The sequence below is a fragment of the Pan paniscus genome, chromosome 21 (assembly GCF_029289425.2).
Source record: "Pan paniscus chromosome 21, NHGRI_mPanPan1-v2.0_pri, whole genome shotgun sequence".
In the NCBI taxonomy this organism is placed as follows: Eukaryota; Metazoa; Chordata; class Mammalia; order Primates; family Hominidae; genus Pan; species Pan paniscus.
The window spans coordinates 44,709,081-44,732,012 of record NC_073270.2 but is presented as its reverse complement, the minus strand read 5'-3'; the positions used below and the strand labels follow the sequence as shown (position 1 = coordinate 44,732,012).

At 40.9% G+C, this 22,932-nt stretch overlaps 1 protein-coding gene across 4 annotated transcripts in view; it reads right to left on the bottom strand.

Moving 5' to 3' along the window:
- DHX35 (DEAH-box helicase 35) overlaps positions 1–22,932 on the bottom strand; it is a 77,593-nt gene that overhangs the window by 33,057 nt on the left and 21,604 nt on the right. For 3 of the 4 annotated variants that reach the window (XM_003825890.4, XM_008951276.4, XM_034946938.3), the window contains 9 exons: positions 22,847–22,924; positions 17,712–17,816; positions 15,121–15,182; positions 14,211–14,280; positions 11,766–11,825; positions 4,820–4,932; positions 3,794–3,890; positions 2,756–2,914; positions 288–498 (listed from right to left, as the gene is read on the bottom strand). In XM_003825890.4, coding sequence (XP_003825938.2) covers positions 288–498; positions 2,756–2,914; positions 3,794–3,890; positions 4,820–4,932; positions 11,766–11,825; positions 14,211–14,280; positions 15,121–15,182; positions 17,712–17,816; positions 22,847–22,924 — 955 coding nt within the window. The remainder of the gene's footprint in view (positions 1–287; positions 499–2,755; positions 2,915–3,793; positions 3,891–4,819; positions 4,933–11,765; positions 11,826–14,210; positions 14,281–15,120; positions 15,183–17,711; positions 17,817–22,846; positions 22,925–22,932) is intronic. The other variant, XM_063601238.1, reaches the window with a different exon arrangement.

The following is a 22,932-nucleotide window of genomic DNA, read 5'->3' as shown; positions in this document are numbered from 1 at the left end:
CACACCCTAGGGACAAATGGCTACACAGGCCTGTGCCCAGATGTTAGGTTAGAACAGGATAGCAAATAAGCAGTCACTCACAGGCCAGCTTTGGCCAATGGGGACTAGTAACAAAGAAACACCATATTTAGAGTGAGGAAAGCAGTGGGGATCTGATTACACAGGGCCTTGTGAGGAAGGCCTGTATTTTATGTTAAGTTCTACCATTAGGAGTAAACATTTGCTACACTCTGTTGCCCAGGCTGACTATAAGAAAGTCGAAAACCCTTAGGGAAAGCCACACTAACCTGTATAAAGGCGATAACATTTTCCCGAGCGACTACGACCACCACGTCCTGCTCGCTGATTAGCTGATGCCTGGGAGACTGGCACCACCACCAAGCATTCAATAGCTGTCCTGGGATTGTAGGCTCGGAGTTTCACAAAGCCACAGTCGATCACATACACAATGCCGCTGATTGTGATAGAGGTTTCTGCCACATTGGTGGCCACTATCACCTACGTTCCCCACAGAAAGAAGAATAAAACTCATTTTATTCTTTTTGCTTTTAACAAACTCGTAAAAATCCTAAAAGATTTAACATTTCCAACATTGCAGAATCTGTGAGAGGCAGTTTAATATACTAGAAAGACTGTGAGTTTCCAAGTCAGGGGGTGCCCTGGGTTTGAATTCTCCCTAATCATGTGATCCTGGACAAGTTACTCAACCTCCTGAACCTGTCTCCTCATCTATATAATAAGATTTACCACCTCCCCTAGGGCTACTGAAGGGACTATAAACAATTAATATATAAAGTGATCAGAGCCTAGCATTTGTTAGTTTTTCCCTTTGGCATAACCAAAGTAAATCACCCTCCATCTTGCGCAGGTATAGTCATTTATTCATTCATATCATGATTACTTTCTGAGGGTGTGCACTTTGCCAAGCACTGTTCAAGGTGCTGGGATGTAGGATAAACAAGACAGACAAGGCCCCTGCTCTGCCAGAGTTTACATTCTAGTTTGAGTGTTTGGGGTGAAGACATGCTGAACATAAACAAGAAGATAATTTCAGAGAACAACAAATACTATAAAGAAAATATTAACACAATGAGGCAATATGATATGATGTAGCATATAACATGTATATTATATATTATTGTAATAATAGGGCATGCTACTTTACTTTTGTTGGCCAGGCAGAGCCTCTGTGAAAGATTTTGAGCAGAGACCTGAGTAACAAGCAGCAGCCAATCCTATAGAGATCCAAGAAGAAGAAACAGTTCAAAGGAAGGAGAAACAGCCAGTGCAGCCAAAATACAAAGTACAAGATGAGGTTGCAGAGGGAGACAGATATGCAATCATATGTGGTCTCTGGGCCACCATGAGGTATTTGAATTTTATTCCCAGTACATTGGGAGCTGCCCCTGAAGGGTTTAAGTAGCAGGGGACACATATATATAGCAGTTAGAACTTTTTTCAGGCACTTTACATTTTATAAATCATTTTTTAAAAATTATTTTATAAATGATCATTTTATAAAATAGTCTTCCTAATATTTTTATGTAGTTGGGATTAAGATGTTATGCTATAAAACCACCTATCTGAAAGTTATTATTATTTACATTTTACAGCTGCAAAAACTCAGATTCGAGGTTAAGTCAGTTGTCCCAAGGCACATAGTAGCTCAGGGGCAGAATCCAGGTCTCCTGATTGGCTGGCTGCAATTAATGTTTGACAGGGCAGACTCAAGTTGCTCCATCCCAATGGTCAAGAGGCTGAGCACCCTCTTCCAAGTGGTCTGAAATTGGGAGTGGATCCTCAGACCATCCCTCACCTGCTCTATTCTCTGCCATCTGTTGATAAATAGCTACTACAGTAAAAGCTGTCCTCGGGCTGGTTCTGTGCAGTCCTCATCTAATGAAAGGAAAAGGCAGAGTCAGGCCCAGGGGCACCATGAACAGCAGGCGGACTGGCTGCCTGCCAGCTCCTTCAAACCAATGCTTTCCACCACATCCTTCCTCATTCTCACTTCAAGGCTAAACATTTTTAAGCCACAGCTTGAATTAATTGATTTAAACTTGGCCCTTTAAAATAGGCAAGCTGATACTTAAAACAAATTATTTAGAAACCATGTGTACCAATTTTTCTATTGCTCCTGACTGACCTCAATCCCCCCAAACAATCCCTTAAGCCAAAGTAAGCATGTGTCGTGGGAAATATTAGGAAGGCAGAAGAGAAGAAAAGAGAAGTCACCTGATCTGATAACTACTGTCAAAGTGATCCTTCAGTGGGACAGGTTTAGAATCTTCACAACAGGCCGGGCGCGGTGGCTGACGCCTGTAATCCCAGCACTTTGGGAGGCCAAGGTGGGTGGATCACAAGGTCAGGAGATCAAGACCATCCTGGCTAACTTAGTGAAACCCCGTCTCTACTAAAAATACAAAAAAAAATTAGCCGGGTGTGGTGGTGGGCGCCTGTAGTCCCAGCTACTCAGGAGGCTGAGGCAGGAGAATGGCGTGAACCCGGGAGGCGGAGCTTGCAGTGAGCTGAGATCGCGCCACTGCACTCCAGCCTGGGCAACAGAGCGAGACTCCATCTCAAAAAAAAAAAGAAATCTTCACAATGTATTATTTATTGTGTGCTTTTAGATCTACTACACAGAAATATGGACCTAGAAGTCTGCCTTGTGTTTAGCAAGTTTCAAAACAAGTAAAGGAGCATCATTATGATTATAGACGGTTGCCAACACCCTTGGTCATCAGGATAGTCTCACCTTTCTGACACTGCGTGACACCCTTTCAAACACTTTCATTTGCTCAAAGGAAGGCAGTCCTGCATACATGGGGAGAACTCGGAGGTGTCTCTTCATCCCAGTGCGAGCTAGTGCTCGAGCCTGCTCGATGAGCATCGACACAACAGTTTCTACCTCTTCCTAAAGACATTGAACCAGGAACCAAAGAAACCAAGATCAATTTGAAGCATGCTATTTTATCCTACTGAAAGAAAATAAAAGTTGGGATCTGGACTTTAATTTTGGTCAGATTCAAGAATTTCAGTGCCGTCATGTTCCACTCTGGGATGGTATTTAATTAAATGCTAATACACAATGATGACAATGGGTGAAATTTTGCAACTACACTATTAGTTACTAAAAAATCGGTATGATCTGCAATGAATGGAAGAGTTCCCAATAAATAAAAAGATGACTATTTTACCCAGCATACATATACAGTGTCAAACAAGCATCTCATGCATATAGACAAGTTGAAGCATATAAAATCACTATAAGCTTTCTCCAAAAAAGATTACTGAACCATGGAAAGTGTTTGGCAGTGGAAAAGATTACAGTTGGAGGGCAAGTCTGAATAGTGCTGGCCACCGTCAGCGAGCACTTGGGTCTGTTCAGTTGTTTTACCAGTAATATGGCCACTTATCACCTCCAGGATGAGCTGTAAAGGTGTCACTGGAAAAAGAGGTACACAGCAGCAACATGTGTGCAGGACATGGACCTAATGTAGTATCCAATTCTGGCAAACAAAATAGCCCTCACTCAACTACCTAGTTTATTTTGGAATCAGCTAATACATTTAAAAAAACATTTAACCCTCTGCAGACAGAACAGGCAGGGGCTAATGAGTCCCTGACAATCTAGATGGTAGATGAATGACATCAAATCAATTTTTTACACAATTATGGAACCACAAAATACAACAAAACATGAAATACATGGCTGAGTAAAGTAACAAGGCTCTGTATTACTTTTGGTGCTGTCTTAACATGTCTATTCATCAGAGAAGTACAATGGCATTACCTGGCCAGTAAGAAATGCTAAAATGTCTCCGTCTCCCTCTGTCTGGTGAATTTTCACCACAGTTTCGACAGTTGATTTGATATAATCTGGAACAGGACTGAAAAGACAAATGGAATGAATTCATCACTAGAATATGCTCGTTAATTACAGATCAATTACCCTAATAATCTGGCAGCAAAGCTCATCAAAGTGAGTTTGGGCCTGCCCAGTAGGTAATTAGCACAGGATAAACAAAATAAATATTCATTTTTTTCAAATCTAATATTCAAGAATAATCCATAATTATATGTCAACTATGATTTTTAGCTTTATTTGGAAAGAAATAAAATGATATACCCATACAAATAGATGTGCTATCTTTAGTATGCAAAGACATCGGACCAGTGAAAATCGGGAGCTGTGGTCCCAGTGCTGAAGCCCACGCTCTTCCCAGCCCATTTTCCCTCCTAACCAATGGCAGCATCTATGGGTCAGCTGGATGGCCCTGATGGATGAGCTCTCCAACAAAACGATTCAGAAATCAAGTCCACGACTCTGGATTTATCAGCCACTGGAACAGGCTCCTGGTCTTTTTTTGTCCAGTGACTAGTACAGGAATTAGGATGGCCCCTTCCTTGTCCAAGTAGGCTACTCCTAAAAGTGCCAACTGGGCCTTCTCGCTAGGGATGTAGAGAACTGAGAGCCAAATGATTCAAATCACCAATACTGCCCCTGCTGACAGGCAGCCTTGTAAACCCCAGTTCTGAAAACTATCAAGCTTCCCTCCCCAAAACCTTTCACCACTTTTGCTCTCTCTGGCTGAGCTACTGGCCACAGACTTACGGAAACTTGCATGTCAGTGTGAAGAGTTTAAACTAAATTCAGCAGTGATCCGGAGCCGGGTAAGAACATTCTAGACCAATGACAAGGGACACAAAACATGCTCCTCCCCATCCTTTAGAGTTGTAAGCAAATGCAGTTCTGACATTCTACATCAGAGGCCGAGTTTTCTAAACACCATCATCCAGAATTCAAGCATCATCAAACCTTTGTAGATAAAAGATATCCACCGGAAATGTTCGCCCTTCCACTGTAAGGATCACACATGTATCCCTTGCTGGATCACTGGTTTCATTTTGATTAAAGAAATTCCGGAATTTCTAAAAAGAAAAAAATTAATTCTTCATTTCTCTTAGAAAAAAAGGTTCATAGAGATTCATGGAAAGAAAAAATAATATAAAACTTGCCAAAGACAGGTGAGTAGCAAGATTATATATGTGCAATACAGATTATGGGTTGCAAAATACATTTTTTAAATTCACATTTTTCTAACTGTAATTGTGGGGAATCATATTTCAATGACAGTGTCTTTACTAAAGTTTTAATAAAAATAATAAAGGTTAGATTTCAAAACTGCATTCAGTATAGCATCTGAGTTAACATGTAGCTTTAGTATTATTTATATTATTCCTATCCTCTGTATTTCATTTAAGCAAAAATTAGGTCAAAGGTGTGATTCAAGTTCAGTACAGGTTAGATCAGGTTGGTGGGTAACTCTATCTGGAAAACACAGATATGATCATTCTATAGGAAACGTTTCCTTCTGTGAACAGTAGGTGTGTTTCCGGCCCCATTGTTACTGGTTTTAGGCCACTTGATGGCAGGGATAGTGTCTTCTCCATCTTTACACGCCCTACAGTAGTGAGTGCAAGGCTTTGTATGGGGTAGGCCATCAATCATGTACTTCCCCAACACTCGTGCAGTACCCTGTTGGGAGAAGTGTCTCTTGGCAGTTTCTGCCAAACAGGTGTTCACATCCTATTTAATGGTACTTGACCACCACTTGCAGCCCACAAGGAGACCTGTCTTGAGGGCTCCAGCCAATGATGGGGGAAGGAAACGCCACCAAAGATCCTCTCTTGGGGAATGTGACCCTAAGGTACAGAGAAGCTGAGACTGAGAAGAGCTAAGTGACCATGCAGGCAGGCAAGTGAGCACCAGATGGGAAGCAGCTGGTGCCCACTGCAGAGGGGGCATGGATATCCCGTCGGGTGGAGTGCTCCATTATTTGAATCTGGGTGCCCTTTCCATTCCCCACCTCTACTCATTTCCCTGAGGCCTGGCTACATAACTACAAAGCTTGTCTTTATTTCCCTATGTACCTTTACAAAACATGCCCATCCTGCTCCAGGAAATCCAGGAGCCCAGGAGCTGTGCTAACGAATGGCATCAAACGCTAAGTGAAGGGGCTCTGAGGGGTACTTTTAAAAGAGTAAACTGGATTTAACCACAAAATACAGGGATGTTATATATTAACCTCAAAATTGAGAAGAATAAGCACAGACATAAAAGTGCCTCATGTCAACAAAACTATGTTTTGCTATGTAGAATTCCACACAGTACTCCTGTTCACTTTCTTTTGGGTAAATTCCCTTCAAGTCACTTCAGCCTTCCTGCAACCCTATGACATGCACAGCACAGGTACACTAGAAGTAACACACAAACAAGTGGGAACAGACACCCCATGCCCCAAAAGAGTAAACAGTTCACAGAAGGCAGATGTGCAAAGAGTTGATCATAAAATAATCCCTGAGGCAGACTGACCCTGTGACCAGGAAAGAGCTGCAGATTGCAATCTGATAGAATGAAAAGTTAAGAACTACCGGCTTTCAGGGAGAGCTTCATGGAGAAAGCAGTATCCCTTGCCTGCACTGTAAAGGCTAAGGAGGATTATTACTGGCTGGGAAGAGGGAGACATCCCTTCCCAGGACAATAGCACAGTGTGGACTAAAATGTAAAGGGGTCCCTAAGGGAGGACAGAGGCAAGGTCTAGGGCAGGCCTCCTCATCTCTGAGTCAGCCCTCTCATCTGCAAAATGGACAAACTGCTATCCACCCTGCAAGGTTGCTGTGAGGTTCAAATAAACTATGTGGGATAGTTGTGACACACGTCTAGCCTAGAATGGCACTCAATAAGTGATGTCAGCCATAACTCTGAAGGGACCCAAGTGCTCAGCTGCACTGGCACTTTATTCGATGGGCAAGACAAGGGCAGTGAGGATGGGCATGATATTATCAGACCTGTGAGCTGAATCCCAGACTCCAGTGGCCATTTTGGAGGAGGGCAGAGGAAATAAGAGATTCAAGGCAAACAAACTAATTAATGAAGCTATCATAATAGTGCAGGGGAGACAAAGTGTGAACCTGGGCAAAGCATTCCAGAGATACAGCTGGTGGGAACTGGCAAACTGCACACACATGCACATTGGAAAGAAGGCTGGAGTGACTCTTACTCGACTGGGGATAAAAACTTCTTAAAGCAATGGAGGTCTTGGCCTAAATGACTATGATCATGAGAAAGAGACTGAGATGGAGAATCTGAGAGTCACAAGTTTATGAGTTTAGGATGTCTGTGGCTAGCCAGCTGCCAGACAGCTAAGGCTGGTGTGCAAGCACACAGTCAAGACTGCCACAAGCACGAAGGCTCAGCTGAACCAGGGACCACAGGGGTGTGCAGCCTCGAGGAGGAAGAGCAGACAGAGAAGGGGCCCAAGAGGAAGCCAACAAGGAGGTAGGAGAGGGGAGTCGGCAGGGCCCCAGGAGCTATGGGAGGAGGAGGAGGAAGATTTTACCAAAGGACTTGGACAGGGGTGAATGTTACCAAAAAAGCAAGCAGAACAAGGAAGAAGATGATGCCTTGACAATTTTATTAGAGTAGATGCCTAAACCTTACCGTTAAGGACTATGTGGTACTGAAAAGTAAAGAGTTACTCTTTCAAGAATTAAGACTCAGCCGGATGCGGTGGCTCATGCGGTGGCACTTTGGGAGGCCAAGGCGGGTGGATCGCCTGAGGTCAGGAGTTCAAAACTAGCCTGGCCAACATAGTGAAACCCCATCTCTACTAAAAATACAAAAAAATTGGCTGAGCGTAGTGGCAGGCACCTGTAATCCCAGCTACTAGGAAGGCTGAGGCAGGAGAATCGTTTGAACCTGGGAGGCGGAGGTTGCAGTGAGCCGAGATCACGCCATTGCACACCAGCCTGGGCAACAAGAGTGAAACTCTGTCTCAAAACAAAAAGAATTAAGACTCAGCATTTACTGAGAAGGCACAAGACCTTTAAGATCTTTATCTTGTATCTTTATTTGGAAATACAAAATACATAAAAAAGTAAATAAATATAGTACCAACAATGCAAGAATCTTGAGGCAGAATCAAGGAACAAGAAGAGTAAAATGAGTTCAACACACCCAGAAAAGAAGAGTTTGAGTCAGGTTTGAAAGAGGTGGGGTCACATTGACATACAGACACGGTAAGAAGCATACATCATATAAAGGCAGGGGACAGTCTATGAAAGGAATGTAAATGACATGGCCATCTGCAGGGTTGTCTTCTAGCTCACCATAGGCTCCTTCCCTGGTACCTGCTCCTTCCTAACCCACTGGAGTGGCTGCCAAGCAGCTATGTCTACCCAACACGCCCGTGATTGGCCAACAGCCCTTGGCCCATGTAGACTGGTCCAGGGTGGGGACCTGACCCCAGCTGATCCTAAGTTCCTTCTCTAAGAACCTGGAAAGAGAAATTAGTCTCTCTTCAAGTAGCTGGACTTATGACAAAAAAACTATGGGAGCTACCAGCAACCATATATTCTGCCATGCAGTTGGACGCAAATAAAAGAAAAGCAATATCATCATGTGATACAGGATCAATAAATACTTCATAATTATATCCAGTCATGTTATATAATTGTTCATTTAATTGGGCTTACATTAAGAAAGCAGCTAAAGCAACCAAAGCAGCTATTTGATCAGCCCCATCATGCTCTGCAGGTCTCTGCCTCCCGGCTGCAGCCACTGCCGTCTTTGTCTGCAGGCTGGGCCACCCCAGTCCCTGAGAGAAACCACGGCAGGTGGCCTATCAGCAGCCCTAGCTCTAGGAGGTTTGAAATTAGTCTGTCACCCACAGACCCAGCCGCTGGGGGACAGGGGATGAGTTCTGGACTTCCCTACGCCTCTAGATCAAAATGTTTCCTAAGCCACACCCAACCCCCCTGCCACTCCCACACAGTCCTCCTTATTCTTGCCCTCTTTCGCCCACTTATATCCTCTTTCTTTCACTCACATACGAACTCACATCCCATACCTCACGTAGGCCCCTCACACACGGACCCACAACCCACACAGAGATGACTCACACACACAGATCCCCCATTCAGACACTTAGAAACCACCGTTCCCCTCACACAGGAGGCACTGGCTGAGCAGCGAGTACAGGATAAGAAGGAATGGCCCAGCTCACCAAAGGTCCAGCATGTCCTGTACCACAGCAGAGCAAGGCATGACAAAGTTCCTACATGCTGCCTTCCCGCTTACAAAATTGCTTCCAGAAAGTCATCTATATCAACTACCATAGACAGAACTGAAAGAAGCTATTTTTTTTCATCTCTGTGTTCCACCAAGACAATAAAAGGCAATTGTGAACAATTAGTAAGTATTAATTAACAATGAATCTGGCAGGCGTGGTGGTTCATGCCTGTAAATCCAGCACTTTGGGAGTCCAAGGCAGGAGGATCACCTGAGGTCCGGAGTTTGAGACCAGCCTGGCCAACATGATGAAACCCCATCTCTACTAAAAACACAAAAATTAACCAGGCATGGTGGCTCATGCCTGTAGTCCCAGCCACTTGGGAGGCTGAGGCACAAGAATCACTTGAACCTGGGAGGCAGAGGTTGCAGTGAGCTGAGATCACACCACTGTACTCCAGCCTGGGCAAGACAGTGAGACTTGGTCTCAAAAAATAAATAAATAAATAAATAAATAAATAAATAAAATGAATCTAAGACTTGGACATTATAGTTTTCAACATAATAAAAACTGGAATAATTTTTAACTTAATTTAATAATTTTTAAGGTGGAGGGTGAAAAAGAGATAGAGATGTTCTGTGTAATGTAGCCACAGAGGAGCTAACTGGAGGTGAAGTCAGCCACAGTCCACAAAATAGCATGCCAGCAGATACCATGGGTGAGGGAGATGACAATTAAACAGGGCAACAGAGGAGCTTTAACCCAAAAGTTACCATGGGCAGACCTAAAACAACAGACTCCTACAGCCTGTGGAAAGGTCTGAGAAACCAGTCTCGGGACACATTGGACATTTACCTTCGCTATGGTGAGCTTTCTCTCTCTCCAAGTTGTTGTGTATCCCAGAAGCCACAGGGAGACTAGGAGCCAGGAGCCAGGGACCACATCTCACCTGGATTTCAGAACTGGCCTCCTTACTAGAGACTCCATATCTACTCTCATCTCCTATACACAGCACTCAGAATGATCTTTATAGAGCCTAAACATGATGAAGTCACTGCCCTCTCTCACATGTTCCCATGGCTCCCAACCAGATACAGGATGGAGTTCATCCTCTCTGGCTGAGCCTCTAAGGCTTTCCGTCATCTGACCCCAACCTCCCCATTTTAATCTTCCATTGCTTCCCAGTCAGTCAAAATTCATTCAACCCAAGTGCCTACTCTGTGCTAGACATTGTTTTAGGTGGAAGAGATAAAATGAGACAAAGTCCTGATCTTCATGGAGCTTATATTTTAGTGACAGGAGACACACAATAAACAATGCATATAATGTTAAGTAGTGATAGACAAGTGAGAAACATAAAAAAAAAATCAGAATAAGGGAATAAAGAGTAATTGGGGTGCTGTTTTAGAGAGCACCTCTCTGAGGAGATAATAAATGCTCAAAACTGGAATGAAATTAGGAGAGAACCTTAGGCTGTCCGGGGAAGGAATGGTCTAAAAAGAGGGTTCCTCCAGAGCAGAAGCATGCCTGGGTTGTTTTGAGGAACAGCAAGGAGACCAGTGAGGCTGAAATGTAGGGAGCACTGGAGAAAGTGGAAGAAGATAAAGTTAGAGAGGGAGTTCAAGGGTAATTCACCCATGAGGGCCTGGCAGGTAAGATAAGACTCGAAGCTCCGTGAACTCATGGTCATGTCCCTGTGATTTCACTTATATTTATGGTGCCCTTCCCCACCTTCATCCATCTGGAAAACGGCTGTCCATCTTTCAAGCACAGCTGGTAGGTCACCACCTCTATGAAAGTTTCTGGACACCCCCCAGCTGGCTGGAGTTAAGGGCTCCCTCCTTAGCTGCCTCAGAACTTTGAACACACTGAACTGCAAACATCTATTTCTGCATGTAAATATAGTAAGTGGTCAAAAGTATTTGTTGAGTTGAGCTGCTGTTTAAACTATCGGTCCACGAGAGAGAAAAATAATGTAAACCTAGCCATAGAAAACTTTAACATGGAAATTATTATATATACAGGAGAAACTTTTTTTTTTTTTTTTGAGATGAAGTTTTGCTCTTGTTGCCTAAGCTGGAGTGCAATGGAGCGATCTTGGCTCACTGCAACCTCTGCCTCCCAGGTTCAAGCGATTCTCCTGCCTCGGCCTCCCAAGTAGCTGGGATTATAGGCATGTACCACTAAGCCCAGCTAATTTTGCATTTTTAGTAGAGACGGAGTTTCACCATGTTGGCCAGGCTGGCCTCAAACTCCTGACCTCAAGTGATCCACCCACCTCAGCCTCCCAAAGTGCTGGGATTACAGGTGTGAGCCACTGTGCCCAGCCCAGGAGAAACTTCAATTGCACAGAAAAATCTAAATCTATACAGTATAGTCATAAATAAACAAATTCAAGAAATACAGGCTTATACTGAAAAAACAACAAAAAGAAGCTGCGTAAGTGGGGAGAAAGACAGTATGTAGATAAACAAGACAGGTAGGTAATTATGAGCTCAATTAATTACAGTCTAATTTCACAAGCTGAAAAGGAGTAACCTCTGATTATATGAAATCTAGGACATCAGATGGTCCCATAAAGAAGACAGGGCATTCTGCCAAAGATAAGCTCTTGCTAGAGGTAACTTCCCAAGGATATACAGGACAAAAGTGTTTGTGAGGAGAGGAGGAAAGGGGAGGCAAGGCTCTTACGTCTGCATCCAGAGTGGCTGAAGCTACAATCAATCGAAGATCCCCTCGCTTTTTCTGAATCTAAAAAAGAAGATATTTGGAAATAATGATAATAGTGCAATACTTATGGATGAGATCATTTGATATCTGAAATGTATTTCAAAAATTCAGTGTCTTTTTTTTTCTTTTTTGCCTGAGGAGGAGGTAAGGGAGCTTACAGATGAAAGGACTGACTACAAATTAATAATTGTCAATAAAGGGGGGGGGTCATTACATTATTACTTCCAATTTTGTAAATATGCAATTTTCCAAAGTAAATTTTTTTAAATTATAAAAACTATAAAGAAGCTTTAAGACCCAAATTTGAATTTACTGAGAATAAAACCAATTTTTCCTGACACCTGGGTCTCAAGATAGTTTGAATCTATGTATGAAAAAGTATATTAAAAGCAAACAAACAATAAATGATAACACCAAGACAGAAATATGGCAAAAAAAAGAGATAAAAGATATTAACATTTACTCAAAGAAACACATAATCAACAGGCATTGGAGAAGTGACCAAATGAGCTACAGCTAAGATATATAATAACAATGAGATTTTTTTTCCCCATCTATCCCATTGGCAAGGATTTATTTTTTTAAGGCTAATACTCAGTGTTGGCAAAGATTCAGTGAAATCGGCCCTCTTATTATACCGTTCCTGAAAAAGGTAATAACATGGTACAATAATTCCCTTAAAGTATCAAAAAGTCTAAATCTTTGGCAATGGAATAAAATAACAATGAAAATAATAACAATAACAACTAATACAGACTAACTTATGTGCTAGCCCAGAGGCCCTGCGTACAGGTACACAGTGTACCCACTGTGCAAAGATGCCTGGCTGAGGGGGCTAGGGGCTTCAGCAATCCAGCCTACCTGCCTCCTACCTAGCTCTAGACATCCTCCCAGAGGGGACATCTTTTTCTAATTTGCACAAAAGAACCTCACAGTCTAGCTGTGACCCTATGCCAGGCACCAACCTAAAAGTTTTTTGCTATCTTACTTAAGCTTCATAACAAATCACAATATACAGCACCTATGTCTAACAGAACTCTCTGCAATGATGAAAACTTTCCTTATTTGTACTGTCCGATGCATAAGCCACTAGCCACCTGTGGCTATAGAGCCCTTGAAAAATAGCCAATGTGAAAAGAAAAAAAAAAAAAAAGAAAAGAAAAATAGCCAATGTGGCCGGGCACAGTGGCTCACGCCTGTAATCCCAACACTTTGGGAGGCCGAGGCAGGCAGATCACCTGAGGTTGGGAGTTCAAGACCAGCCTGACTAACATGGAGGAACCAAACCCCATCTCTACTAAAAATACAAAATTAGCCAGGCATGGTGGCAAATGCCTGTAATCCCAACTACTCGGGAAGGCTGAGGCAGAAGAATCGCTTGAACCTGGGAGGCGGAGGTTGCGGTGAGCCAAGATCGCGCCATTGTATTCCCGCCTGGGCAACAAGGGCAAAACTCCGTCTCAAAAAAAGAAAAAAAAAGAGAGAAGAAAAGAAAAATAGCCAACGTGACTGAGAACCTGAATTTTTTTACTTTCTTCTATTTTAATTAACTTTTATCTCAATAGCTACAGGTGGCTAGTGGCTACCATAAAGGAAAGTATACCAGCACAGATATAGAGACTACTATTTTCCCCATTTTAGAGATAAGTAAACTCAGCAAAGCCAGAATTTGAACCCAGGTAGTCTGACTCAATGCCTATGCTCTTAATCACCCTGTTCTACCACTTCTTTCTAGACTCTAATTGGGAATCTGTCCAAAGAAAACAATCAGAAAATATGGGAAGGGAGGAGAGAGTGGAGGTTAAGATTGAAACAAGATTGGCTGTGAGTTGTAATTGTTGAAGCCAGATGAAGGGTACATGGGGGTCATTATACACTTCTTTGGGATATGTTTGAAACCTTAATAATAAAAAGTTAAAGAAAATAAACAGAAATGCAGCAGATTCAATTACAAGGGTGCTTGCTACAACAGTATTTATAATATTTAAAATCTGAAAGCCATATAAATTGCTAACAGTAGGGGAAGTTAAATACTTTATGATAGAGATGTGATTAAATAGCCATTAAAAATAATATCTTCAGAGAATATTTAAATGACACAGAAAAATGATCCTAATGTAATGTTAAGGGAAATATGCAAGATACAAATTAGTATATATAATTCAATCAATCCCTAGTATGCCAAAACAGATTCAAGTACACACACACTCACACACACACACACACAGAAAAGAGAAGAAAATATACCAACATTCTACCACTGATATTCTCTGAATGGGTAGGATTATGGACGATTTTAATTTTCTTCCTTGGTATTTTGTTGTACTTTCCAAGTTGCTACAGTTGCTTTTGTAATCAGGCAATAAAATAAACACACACAATAAAAAGCTGGCAGTGAAGTCATACCTTTTTTAGCAAGCCAATGGCAATGTCAGTGTACAAGGTCCTCTCGTGGGCTTCATCCAGCATGATGACACTAAGAATCAAAGAGAAGCTCTCAGTGAGCCTCTAAAAAAGCCACACATCATCTCATCTAGACCATCAAAGAGCTTCTGGGTATTTAGTCCTCATACAATCACTTTGAATCAAAAGTAAACCTAAGTCACTCTTCTTTGACAATGAGGCAATTCTTAGGTTAATAAAAATGGTGACATTAACATACCTGAATTTTAAAAAGTGTACTATTGTTATCTTTAAGCGTTTTACCATCCACACTGAATTCTGACAGAATTTAATATCTGATTTTAAATGAAAACATAACCAACCTATAACCCCACAGAACACATAAAAATCAGAACAAAGCCCAACCATCTGAAGACTGTTAAGCTATAACAACAGTCAAAGAGGTAGCTGACTACAGTTGTGACACACGTGGGCCAGGGAGTCAAATGTGACACCCTCCTCGAGAACACCAGAGCCTAGGTAGGACAGCTTTAATGCTGTGAGTGACAGACAGATATACAAGGAGGGGGAAAGTGATAAAAAATTATTTGGACTCTGTATATTACATTTAACACAGGGCAGTTAGTTCTCTGCAGTCACCATCAATACCAGAGTGTGACAAGGCAAAATAAAAAGGACAAGTCACCAGACTAAGTAATGATAGGAATTTTAATGTGCCCATTTTTGAATGTCTGTAAAGGGCCATACTATTTAAATTCTGAGAAAAACACAAGGGTCCCAACAGCCAAGGTCAAGAGAAAAGCTTTGGGGCAGCTGAACACAGACGTGAATCCCAGCTACTAACACACCTGCTTCTCCATCTACCTGGGGACTTTGGAAACTAGGAAAGCTATCATAAGAAAAACACATTTACCTATATTTTGTTAACAACGGATCAACCATCATTTCCCTGACCAGCATTCCATCAGTAAGAAACTAAAAAATAAAAACACAAAGCTTTAGAAATAATTCACTTACACTATATATTAATGGTATTTTTTAAGTTCAAGTGCAACCTCTTTGCCAGCATGTGTACAAGTAAATTCCCACAAAGGACTGTGAGAAAATGCCCCCATATTTTCATTATCAAGCAATGTAATTGTTCAAAAAAGGCTTTAAACACAGGGTCCTCAGCTGGAGTTGCAAATCTTTGAGCAGAATTTCACTTGCCTTTATTATGGGAACATCAGCTATGCCCCATTTCCTCTGGGCTTGCACCACCAGTACTATCGATAAAGAGGCAGTGAAGACCAACTGGTATCTGCCCAAAGAAACACCCTAAGTGTAAGATAATTGCTCTTCAAATGTCCCAAAGACTATAGATTGCAGTTCTTGAGGTTATTAACTTAAACTTCAATTAATATTATTTTACAGAATCTAGACAGGATCATGGTTAAGCACATGGGCTATGGTGTCAGACTGCTGGGAGTTCAGATCCTGGCTCTACCTCTTACTAAGCTGTGTGAACCTTGGACAAGTTACTCATCTTCTCTGTCCCTGATTGCTCATTTGTAAAATGAGGTAATCAAAGTATTTACCTCACCAAGTTAATGTGAAAAATAAATAAGATAGTATAGTAGTTCCTTGATATCCTTGTGGGGTTGGTTCTAGAAACCCCCCAACCCACACCAAAATCTACAGATGCTCAAGTCCATTACATAAGATGGCATAGTATTTGCATGTAACCTATGCATACCCTCCCATATACTTTAAATCATCTCTAGATTATTTAGAATGCCTAAAACAATGTAAATGTTATGTAAATAGTTGTTATACTGTATTTTTTAAAATTTACATTATTTTTTATTTTTATTTTGTAATATTAGCAATTCAAGGTTGGTTGAATCCACGGATGCAGAACCCGCAGGATGCGGAGGACTGACTGTACATGTAAAGCGTTTAGCATACGACCTAGGACAGAGCAGTGTTTAAGAAAAGTCAGCTAATATTATTTCAGATTAATGAATCTTTATAAAATGCTTCAGACACATACAGTAACAGCCTTCTTAACGTACTGAATTTGTTTTCAGGTTAAACCATCTCCCTTGCATGCTGTATCTTAGGTGTTTTTTACTTTTTTTGTTTTAAGAGCAGGATGCATTGCCATCATATTTTTCTTGGACCTGGTACTAGCTGCCACATACATACGTAAGAGTGAAAGTGAGAACTTCCACCAATGACAAATCACCAGTCGAGAACTGAGCACCTTGAAATTGTGACCAAATGGAATACAAAAGGTTTTTATGGACGGCTCAAAGGTTTTTATGGTTATGCAAACCACTGAAAATTAGCTAGTTCAAATATATTTGATGGTACAGAAAAATATTCCCTTCACCTAGCAAAATGAATATAACAAAATATGGCAATCTGGAAAATAAGGTCCATATTTTTACAAATCACTACATTGGTCATTCAGCTCATCTGATTTTCAATTTTCCTCTGTTGCAAATTAAGAGGTAACTGAGATTCTAATAATCAATTTTCATTTCATCAGATTATTTTCATTCACTGTTTTATTGCACTGTCTGATTAGACTTTGATTCTAGCACAGTGGTAGGTAGTACACACCCTGTTGAGTTGATTATACACTGATTACTATTGATACTAATTATTTTAATATTAGCAACAAGGCCAAAGAACACACATGTAAAATCCATTTTCATATGAAAATGGAAAAGTACTAATTAGTGAAACAAGATTCATGAATTCTACACTTCATCAACTTATACTACTCTATTTTTAAGCCTTTTACAGGCTTGTTTCTATATTTCGATAGCTATTTGAGTCAGTGAAAATACAATAAAATACACATAAGAAAAGACAGCTTTGAGTCTTGGTCCTATCACTGATTGGCATATAATATCAGGCAAGTCATTCAACCTTCCAAGCCCTTAACCTCTTCATCTTTGGAACCAAGGACTAAACCTGACTTCCAAGCTCCTTTCTGGGCTAAGATTGCAGGACTCTTTGAAAGAGCTCTGTGTCAGCCGGGTGCAGTGGCTCACGCCTGTAATCCCAGCACTTTGGGAGGCCGAGGCAGGTGGATCACGAGGTCAGGAGATTGAGACCATCCTGGCTAACACAGAGAAACTCCGTCTCTACTAAAAATACAAAAAAAAAAAAAAAACTTAGCCGGGTGTGGTGACGGTCGCCTGTAGTCCCAGCTACTCGGGAGGCTGAGGAAGGAGAATGGCGTGAACCCAGGAGGCAGAGCTTGCAGCGAGCAGAGATCGTGCCACCGCACTCCAGCCTGGGTGACAGAGCGAGACTCTGTCTCAAAAAAAAGAAAAAAGAAAGAGCTCTGTGTCTTCTAGCTGACTAAAGTCTCTGAATGTCAGGATACTTTTCTTCACTTTCTGCCATGGTATCAATGTCGTGTACAGCAGCAAGGACTACATGTTTTTAATTCTCCCGAAATAACCTTCTTCCTTATTTCCACTAGGAAAAGCAGCTTGAGCACTTTACCTTAATTCTCGTGGCCAGCGGGTCGGTGCAGTCATCAAAGCGGATGCAGTAGCCCACCTCGTGGCCCAGCACTGCACCCCTTTCTTCAGCTACTCTCCCTGCAACCTTTGGGAAGAAAGATCATGCTGAAAATAGAGACACAGAAATTACTGCACAGCGCACATACTATGGAAAATCTAAAGGTCATTTATATTTTAAATAGTATGTGAACACAATGAAAAATGAAAAGAGGCAAGTTATTAGAGAACAAGCATAATAACTTTTGCAATTTTTATTATTATTATTATTGAGACAGAGTCTCACTCTGTCACCCAGGCTGGAGGGCAGTGGCACAATCTTGGCTCACTGCAACCTCCACCTCCCAAGTTCAAGCAATCCTCCTGCCTCAACCTCCTAAGTAGCTGGGATTACAGGCAAGCGCCATCAGGCCCAGCTAATTTTTGTATTTTTAGTGGAGATGGGGTTTCGTCTTGTTGGCCAGGCTGGTCTTAAACTCCTGACCTCAAGCAATTTGCCCGCCTCAGCCTCTCAAAGTATAGGGATTACAGGTGTGAGCCACCACACCCAGCCAATTATTAACTTATATATCTCACTTCATTCTATAATGGTCTTGGGGCAACTTATAAGAACATACACAATGAAAAACAAATCACATAAAAATGTTACGGATCAAGATCCAAAAAATTACAGAAAAAATTTCAAAAGATCAAAGCCAATGAGAAAATGTTAAACATAGATATGCCAAAATTATTCAAGTTGAGCCACAAATTCAGCTCTAAATTTGGTGGCCAAAGCAAAAAGGAAAGTAAAAGAAATGACAAGATTCACCCTGTTCCTAAACAAAGGGCACACTAACCAGGGACAACTTTTCATCTCCACGCTCGAAAAGAAAACCCATCCCCCAAGACCATGAAGGCAGAACAGGAATTACCATATTCAATGCTGGGCCAGTTTCATTTTCTTATTGAAGGCAAAAAGGTAAGTTTCAAGAATGAGATACCTGAAACACTTTACAACTGTGTCCCAGCTGCCAAAGCCACTGAGAGGGGAAATACAGACAAGAACTCAGGTTTAAAACAAAGGGGGCAGATGAGTGGATGAGAAGATCAATAAAAAATCCAAGGTAGCATAATAAAGTGAAAGACAAAATATGTAATACATTATGAAGACCATAAACTATAGACAAAATTTCACCCATCAAAACATAAAAAATAAAAAATGAATGCAGGAAAGAGAAAAATGAATCCAACAGCAAGATCTCTGCATTACCCCAAGAAGGCTATTCAAAAGTTAACTTATTAATAGAAAATATTTAAAAGAATGAACAAGCATAAAAGTGGAAGAGCAATAATGAATATCATTAAGTTTAATTTAAAAGAAAATAGGACCGGACGCGGTGGTTCACACCTATAATCCCAGCACTTTGGAAGGCAAATCACCTGAGGTCAGGAGTTCAAGACCAGCCTGGCCAACATGGTGAAACCCCATCTCTACTAAAAATACAAGAAGTTAGTTGGGCATGGTGGCATGCGCCTGTAATCCCAGCTAATCGCAGGAGGCTGAGGCAGGAGAATCGCTTGAACCCGGGGAGGTGGAGGTTGCAATGAGCCGAGGTCACGCCACTACACTCCAGCCTGGGTGACAAAGAGGCTGTGTCAAAAAAAAAAAAGAAAGAAAGAAAAGAAAGTTTAGTATTCACCACCACATAAACTACCTAAATGAAAAGAACCAAAGGGAAGCAATATTAATAGAGATTTCCCAGGGCCCAGCACACCAATCCCCACAGAAGGAACGAGTTCAGTCTCCCTCTTTCACAGGTGAGACAACCTCCCCAGCACCCACGCAGTTCCCAAGTCCTGACTTTAGAACATGGCTGGCACATGTGGTGTCCTGAGACAGAGCTTACTGCTCCAGCCTTTCCACCCCAGCAGCCCCAGGCTCAGGGGGCAGAGGCTCCCTGCCCTCAGCTTCTGAGCTAGGCACACCCAGGCGTTTCCTGCCCATCAGTGTTTAAGACACTGAAGAGCAGATGAGGATCAGAAGCAGCTCTGCCTGGTGACTTGAAATTACAGAATGGGGAGGCCAAAACCAAATCAATCATCCGGCAGCTGGTCTATATCATGTAGGCTTTCAAAACATCTTATGAAACCAGAAAGTTATCTACACTGCTCTGCCTCTGGTGGTTGTATTTCCCAATGATCAGCATTTCACCAGGACAGATTTGTTATTGTTACTGTTCCAATTTCAACCCTACATGTCGTTATATTATAAATCTCAGAATATGGTACAGGTAGAGAATGTGTGCATAGAGATACTAGGAACTTATGGAGAAAATAGGCTTATAAGAATGAGCATACATAAATATATATACACCTACGATGTACCCACAAAAATTTTAAATTTAAAAAAATGAGCATAAATTAACAAATCTCTGTAAAAATATAATCATTTTATGGGTCTATAAGGTAAAAGCCAAACCTGTTTATTCTTACTCCTTCACTATTTGAATACATTTGCTATAAAAAGTATGTATTTTTATTTTCAAACTCTATTTTTAAATTTTTATCATTTATAATCACACAAGGTTATATTCTATTGGCTTTTTAATAGATTTTTATCTCTATCACTTTAGTTCTGCTCCCAATAACCTCATCAACTAGACTGGACAAATACTATCTTTTTGACAGACCAAAAGGAAAGGGAGGTAAAAGACCAAAAAAAAAAAAAAATCACTGAGCACCTACTACTGGCAAGTGCTGTGCTCTAAGCTTTCACAAATTTGTATCTCATTAAATAGACACACAGCCCATGAGGTAGACAAGACACTGTTGTATTTACAAATGAGGAAACTGAAATAAGACAGGTGTTAGAGCTTATTCTGAATCACAGGTCAGGGAGGACCTACCTGGTCTTGAAGTCAAACCCAGACCACATGAGTTCAACAAGCATACTCACTACTAATTGCCTCTCACAGAGATCAAGCAACAGCTTATGCAATCTGTTTTTAGGCTCTGAGATTGTTTGCAGATTTTAGTCTGCACATAAAGTACTTTCTGAGATGTAGCATTTCAAATTTGACAGCTCTATTAATATATTACATGCTCTTTGCTCTTTCAAGAGAAAGCTGTGGTTTCATGGAAGTTATCCATGGCTACAAATTTGGAACTAAAATGCAAACTGATTAAGAGCTGGGATTCCAAACCACAAACAGGAAAAACTGCTCTAATTTTAGGTAACTGAGTCATCTTTTAGTGACAAAAAAGATTAACTCCAGCAGCATTTGCAACTTGGTTTCCAAACTGTTAGCCCCATTTTCATACAAAAACACAACACACACACACATAACTTGTAAAACTGTATAACTTCTTAATTGAGCACCATTAGAAAATGAACTTTGGGCAAAACGACGACACAATAATTAAAACTCAGTACAGAACAAAAATAACTTGGGGAAATAGAATTAATTGTTTGTCCAGGTAAAGGCCGCAAACTAAAGGCCCTACTTCCTTTTCTTTAAGCTTTTTTTTTTTTTTTTTTTTTTTTTTGGAGATAGGGCAAAGGTTGGAGTACAATGACACGATCATAACTCACCGCAACCTTAACTCCTGGGCTAAGAGATCCTTCTGGCTCAGCCTCCCAAGTAGCTGGGACCACAGGCAGGTGCCAGCATGCCCAGCTAATTTTTTTAAAAATTGTTTTGTAGAGACAGGGTCTTGCTATGTTGCCCAGGCTGTTCTCAAACTCCTAGGCTCAAGCAATCCTCGGCCTCCCAATGTGCTGGGAATACAGGCATTAGCCACCATACCCAATCTCTCAGAGCTAATTTAAAAACAACAAAAGAATTCAAACATACTATCAACAAAAAACTTATGGTGGCTCAGACTTCTACACAGTGATCCTCAACGCCAAAAGGCAGTGAGCAAAGTCTACAGTTCACAGGGACAGTGTGAATCAAGAATTTTATATCAACAAAAACCACAACTGAACATTCTCAAGCATATTAAAAAAAAAAAAAAGCTGAATGATAAAATTCAGCCAATACAAGAAATAAAAGCAAAACAAGCAATTCAAGGTTAGCAAAACCACAGAAAATAACTAATGATGAGTACTGAATCCATTCAAGCTAGAATTAAGGTTAAACACCTGTGAGAATTATGATTAAGAACATGTACATTATAAATCTTGAAATGAAAATGACAGGACTGTATCTACAACAAATGGAGAAAGGGAAGGTGGAAAGAAGAGTACATGTGCTAATTTCCTCTTCTTTCATAACAGGAAACTATAAGGCGTAATTTGAAATATAGGTAACATCCTGAATTTTTTTGTACTCTTTTTTCTTACTTTTCAAGCTTTAATAAATTCTCTTGCAGTGAACATTTATCCAAAGTACAGTCGCTACTCCTATTTCACTAAAGTTTCCTATTTTGTTAAATTCAATAAAAAATAAATATTAAATATGATCTCATTTTTATAAAATTATTTCTATCCAGCCAGTCAACCATTCATCTTCATCTTTAGGAGAAGCTTGGAATGATGTTCACAAATGTTCACATTGTTTATGTTGGATGGTGAAATTTGGGGTTTAAAAAATATATTGTTTTTTTATTTCCTCAGCACTTTATTGTTTAAAACGTTCATAATGTGCAGGATCAATTTAACAAAAATATTCAAATCATAATTCTTTTAAAACAGAAGACCTGGCCAGGCACAGTGGCTCATGCCTGTAATCCCAGCACTTTGGGAGGCTGAGGCAGGCAGATCACAAGATCAGGAGTTTGAGAACAGCCTGGCCAACATGGTGAAACCCCGTCTCTACTAAAAATATAAAAAAATTAGCCAGGCGAACTGGCAGATGCCTGTAATGCCAGCTACTCGGGAGGCTGAGGCAGGAGAATTGCTTGAACCCAGGAGGTGGAGGTTGCAGTGAGTTGAGATAGCTCCATTGCACTCCAGCCTGGGCAACAGAGTGAGACTCTGTCTGAGGAAAAAAATAAAAATAAAAAAAACATAAAAACTGAAGACCTAAACTCTTAAGGAGCAACTTCTATTCATTTAAAGCCTTTAGGAAATGTAAACAAATCACAAATGTAGACAACGCAGATAGAATCTTTCCAACACAAAAAGAAACTCACTGTAACAGCAGCCACTCTTCGAGGCTGGGTCACTCCTACCACTCTTCCTTCAGCTGTCCAGCCAGCTTCTGCAAGGTACTACAAAC